Source organism: Microchirus variegatus (assembly GCF_963457635.1).
Source record: "Microchirus variegatus genome assembly, chromosome: 12".
Taxonomy (NCBI): Eukaryota; Metazoa; Chordata; class Actinopteri; order Pleuronectiformes; family Soleidae; genus Microchirus; species Microchirus variegatus.
The window spans coordinates 24797224-24802279 of NC_139813.1; the positions used below are offsets into that span (position 1 = coordinate 24797224).

Below are 5056 nucleotides of genomic sequence, written 5' to 3' on the forward strand. Positions count from 1 at the left end.
ACTAAAAGTTATTGGGGGGGTAAAAAAATAAAACAACACCAGTGTTGTTGCCTGTTACGTTGTCAGACGGTGTTATTTAACAAGATAACGCTGTGACAGTTACGTAAGTCCCAGATTAAAGCAGAGACTATTACTCCTGCTTCAAAACAACAGGTAGCAGCAGCAGCAGCAGACAGTGAAATAAAACATGGTGCCAATAGAGTCAGAACTGCGAGTCAATTGAGTTCCACCGAATTTCACGAAACTTGGTGGAAAGATGTTGTAGACCAAGACGAACAAAAAAGTCAATAGTAACCATGGCCTCAACTCAACAGGAAGTCGGCCATTTTGAATTTTGCCATCCTTTTTAGCGTGACGCGCCCTACGTAAATGAGCGAAGTCGTCCGATCGTGTTTTTTTCGCCAATTTGTACTCGACACATCGAAGGTGTAAAGTTGTCGAAAAAAGGTTTTGCGGATTCAAAACGGCGTGGGTTGCATTTTGGGCGAATTTCGACCATTCGCCACAAAACAGGAAGTGCCCTGTAACTTCGGAATATGATGAAATTCCACCGAATTTCCCGAAACTTGGTGGGAAGATGTTACAGACCAAGACGAACAAAAAAGTCGATCATAACCATGGCCTCAACTCAACAGGAAGTCGGCCATTTTTAATTTTGCCCTCCACTTAAGCGTCATACGCCCTGCGTAAATGTGCAAACTCATCTGAGCGCGTTTTTTCCGCCAATTTGTACTCGACACGTCAAAGGTGAAAAGTTGTCCATAGTTTTTTCGGATTCAATATGGCATGGCCATGGCAACCCAAGGAATTTCGACCATTCGTCACGAAACAGGAAGTGCCCTATGACTTCGGAATACGTTGAAATTCCACAGAATTTCTCGAAACTTGGTGGGAAGATGTTATAGACCAAGGCGGACAAAAAAGTCGACCGTAACCATGGCCTCAACGCGACAGGAAGTCTGCCATTTTGAATTTTTGGTGGCCATTTTGCCGATTTGCAAAAGTTAATGCGCTCGACACATCAAAGGTGAAAAAACTATTTTGGTCGTCCAAGCTCTATATTGGAGTATTTTCCTGGTTATTGGTATTTGTTTATTAGGTAAATTTCGACATTTTTTCCACACCACAGTCCAGAATTAAAGCACTAATATGTGTCTATTTACACTAATCCAAGCGTAATCTACGGTAAAACATGACGTCAGTAACAGAAAAAGGATCCAAGTCTTAGAGAAGAGAGCAGCGCGAGTGAGCTCCTAGCGGTAAGCGACTAGCGCGCGACATCCGAGGACCCAGATCCACTCGGGAACGCACATCATCAGTCCACACTGTGAGGAAGAGGAAGAAGAGGAGGAGACAAAGATTGTTAGAAACACCATTTTTTTTAAAAATCGGGATGTCACGGTGTCATCGACCTGTCGCCGACCTGCAGCGTGTGAGGCCAGTAGCCCGTGGTTCTGTTAGCGACGCCCAGCGTGGAGACGGCGTGACTCGCGTAAACGTCCGGTTTGGGCACGAACCAACTTTCTCCTGATGAGGAGGACGAGGAAGACGGCCGACGCCTGGACGAGGCGATCTGTAAACACACGCATCAATAATCACCTCATATTATCTTATAATTGTACTATTAAAGGCACAGTATGCAACATTCAGGAGGGCTTTATTGGCAGGAATGGAATATACTACCCATATGTATGTGTATAATTACTTGGAAATCATTTCTGTACCTTAGAATAAGTCTTTTAAATGTATTTTCACAAGGCCCGCTGCCTTACGGAGGCCACCATGTTTCTACGGCAGCCCCAAAGGACAAAATAGTGTGTTTTTGCCATTTTTAAGCGGAATCTTGCTACTTTAACGTAAGAATTACATGCTTTTTGTCATGTGAAGGCCACCATACTTTCCTGACGGGCTTGGGTAAAGGGTAGAGGTAAGAAAATAGGGAGATCTGCAATCTCACCACTAGAGGTCACTAATTCTTACACGGTGTACTTGGTGCAGGACTGCAAGTAACTGTTATTTTCATAATTTATGTAATAATTTGGTCTGTAAAATGTTGATTGTGTTGCTTAAAACCTGGAAATTACTGAAATGATTCAGTTTTCGTGATTTATTTGTGATATAGAGCAGAAAATAATCACATTTAAGAAAACTTGTTTTATTTCTTTAAAAAAGCCTGAAATAAAACGATTTTGGAAACAGACTGAAAAAAACAGAACAATTTTTTTGGGAAAAAAAGTTTAAAAAAAAAGTTTTTAAAATAACTTTAAAAAAACTTTGAAAAAAGACTGAAAAATAATTTAAAAAAAAAAACTTTTGAAAGAAAATGAAAAAAAACTTTGAAAAAAACTTTAGAAAAAACTTTAAAAAAGACTGAAAAAATATGAAATATGAAAAAAACTTTTTTTAAAACAGCCTGAAATTTTTTTTTTTTTTGAAAAAAAGACTTTGAAAATAAAATGAAAAAAAAAACTTTGAAAAAAAACTTTTGAAAAAAAAAACGTTGAAAATAAAACTTTTGAAAAAAAAATGAAAAAAAAGACTGGAAATTTTTTTTGAAAATAAACTCAAAAATATCAGAAAATGTGGTACGAACTCGTAGTACGAGTCAATAAGAAATTTCTTCAGCCCTAGAACTGTCAATTAAGTACCGATTACATTTAGTTTTAATGTACTTATCAAAAACAGAGAAAAGGTCATAGAAAGTTAAATAATCTATAGTTGCAGCTCTGCTGACAAAGGGATAAGCTGCACATACATTTGAAATCCAGCCTTCATAGCGAATGGTTCGTACCTGGAAAGGCGTCAGACTTTGAATGAAGATGCCTCTGCTGCTGTACTCCAGGTGAAGAGCTCTTGAGAAGTGATCCAGGTAACCCTGAAGTGTCAAAAAACAACAACAAAAAATCTGTGAAAATCACACTTTGACCCACTTTTTAGGTCAGAAATAAAACACATGCAGTGAAAAATGTGTCCGGATCGGCTGTGTTTTCGTCTCACGGTGGCGGCGGTGAGCGTCGCCCGTCCGGGCAGAGGTCTGCAGCAGGCCCCCGACGATATGTTGACCACGGCGCCTCTGCTGCGCTCCACCATCCCCGGCAGCACCAGGCGCACCATCAGCGTCGCCGCCGCCACGTTGGCGTTGACCGCGTCCAGCAGGCTCTGCTCGGGCGTCTCGATCAGACTCTGAGGCGACGCCAGGGACTCGTCCACGCAGTTGACCAGGAAGCCCACGTCCTTCCCCCTCAGGGCCTCCGTCACGGGTTTGCTCGCCGCCCGGTCGGCGGAGAGGTCGGCGAGGACGATGGCCGTCTCCACGCCGTAGCTCTGGGAGAGCCACGCGGCCGTGTCGCCGACGGACGAGCGGTCGTGGGTGACGAAGATGATGTTGATGCTGTGCTTGGCCAGCTCCTCGGCATAGGCCAGGGCCACGGACTCTGAGGCTCCTGTGGAGAAATGAGGACACAGGAAAAATGAAAATAATGAGTTTTATCATCATGGATTATTTTTCATGGAATAGATACGTTATTTGGTCGGTAAAAAGTGAGAAAATTTGGGAAAATCCAGAAGATTTGGAAGAAATCGTGAAATTATGACATGGTTTTTATCTTGTTTATAGTTTTATTGTATGACCAGTTCATTTGTGTTGTTTTTATATTTTCTACAGTGTTTTTATTTGTTATTAGGTCACACGTTTGTATGTTTTTATTTGTTTTATTTATTTATCTCTGATGTACAGCACTTTGTTTCAGCTGTTGTTGTTTTTAAAGTGCTTTATAAATAAAGTTGGATTTGAACATATGGAGCAAAGAAAACAGAATATATTCACATTTCATCTTCATTTTAATGAACCAACATTTAGAATAATTGTGTAAAATTGTGAAAAGTAGCAAATATTTACATTAAAGAGGCTAAAATATGCATGTTTCTTATTTATTTCCCTACGTAGACTCACATGTTATACTTTAATATCTTGCTTTTCAGTAATTAAGCTAGCTATAATCTCAAAATGTGATTTGTCATCTTTTTAAATGTAAATATTGCCTGTTTTATTTGCTCCATATGACAAATAAATCATTAAAACTGAACATGTTTCGGTTTGTGGTCACATCAAGACATTTGTGAACATTGTCATTTCAAGATTTCCATGCATTTTTCCCAACATTTTCTGACTCTTTATGGGCCAAATAGTGCTTGGGAAAAACAACCACCCTGACCTCCAAAAAACCCTTACCATAAACGACAGCCCAGTCTCCGTACCGCTGCTTCAGCTTCCTGTTCGGGATGATCCTGGGCAGAAAGTGGACCCTGACCAGGCTGCAGCAGTCCCGCAGCAGCACCACAGCTTTCGTGGCCGTGTACACGGCACCGATCAGGGCCAGCGTCTCAAAATAAGACGAGCACGACCGAGACATCTCCCTGTACAGTAAATGGAAGCTGTCAACCGCCGCCATCGTCACACAAACACACACTGCGCAGCGATGCTAAGGCTTTTAAACTACCTAAAGCTGCAAATGTAGCTTTAAAGTTATATATTTATATATATATGTAGAGATATAGATATAGATATTTGAATTTTAAACAGACAGTGGTGTGTCACTGAATGCACAACTTAACCCGGAAGTTAGCAACAACATTGAGCCATGTGATAATGTACGTCACCCGTGATGCATTCTGGGACGCTTGAGAAAATCTTCTGCAGTACTGTTTTACAATCATATTATCACTAATTTGTGGTTGAATTCTGCTACAAAAAACTCACAATTACTACAAATATTCAATAAAAAAAATCTTAATATCGATTATATCGCATATATTCGTTTTAAAACTCACTTGTCACGCGTTTCTCCAACGGTCATGAACGCAGCGTGCATTTTTTTCTACCTCAAGCCCACAATGCACCGCGGCTAATGCTAAATAGCCGTTTCCATAGAGACGCTGCTGTCTGCCTTGTTGAAGGGATGCCACACGAATGAAAAAGAAAGCCTTTCATATCACACAAACACAAGGTAATGAAACGTTTAACGATAATTCTACGCAAGTTAAATGTGTATTTTTT

General features: G+C 40.5%; 1 protein-coding gene across 1 annotated transcript; it reads right to left on the reverse strand.

Moving 5' to 3' along the window:
• Positions 1-1253: 1253 nt before the first annotated feature.
• On the reverse strand, positions 1254-4570 carry hsdl1 (hydroxysteroid dehydrogenase like 1; the record flags this gene model as incomplete). The annotated part of the gene is made up of 5 exons (XM_083898619.1): positions 4232-4570; positions 2998-3443; positions 2792-2875; positions 1424-1573; positions 1254-1325 (listed from the first exon to the last, which is right to left on the reverse strand). The coding sequence occupies exons 1-5, from the start codon at positions 4449-4451 to the stop codon at positions 1254-1256; spliced, it is 972 nt and encodes a 323-aa protein (XP_083754745.1). The 5' UTR covers positions 4452-4570.
• Between the last annotated feature and the right edge of the window lie 486 nt (positions 4571-5056).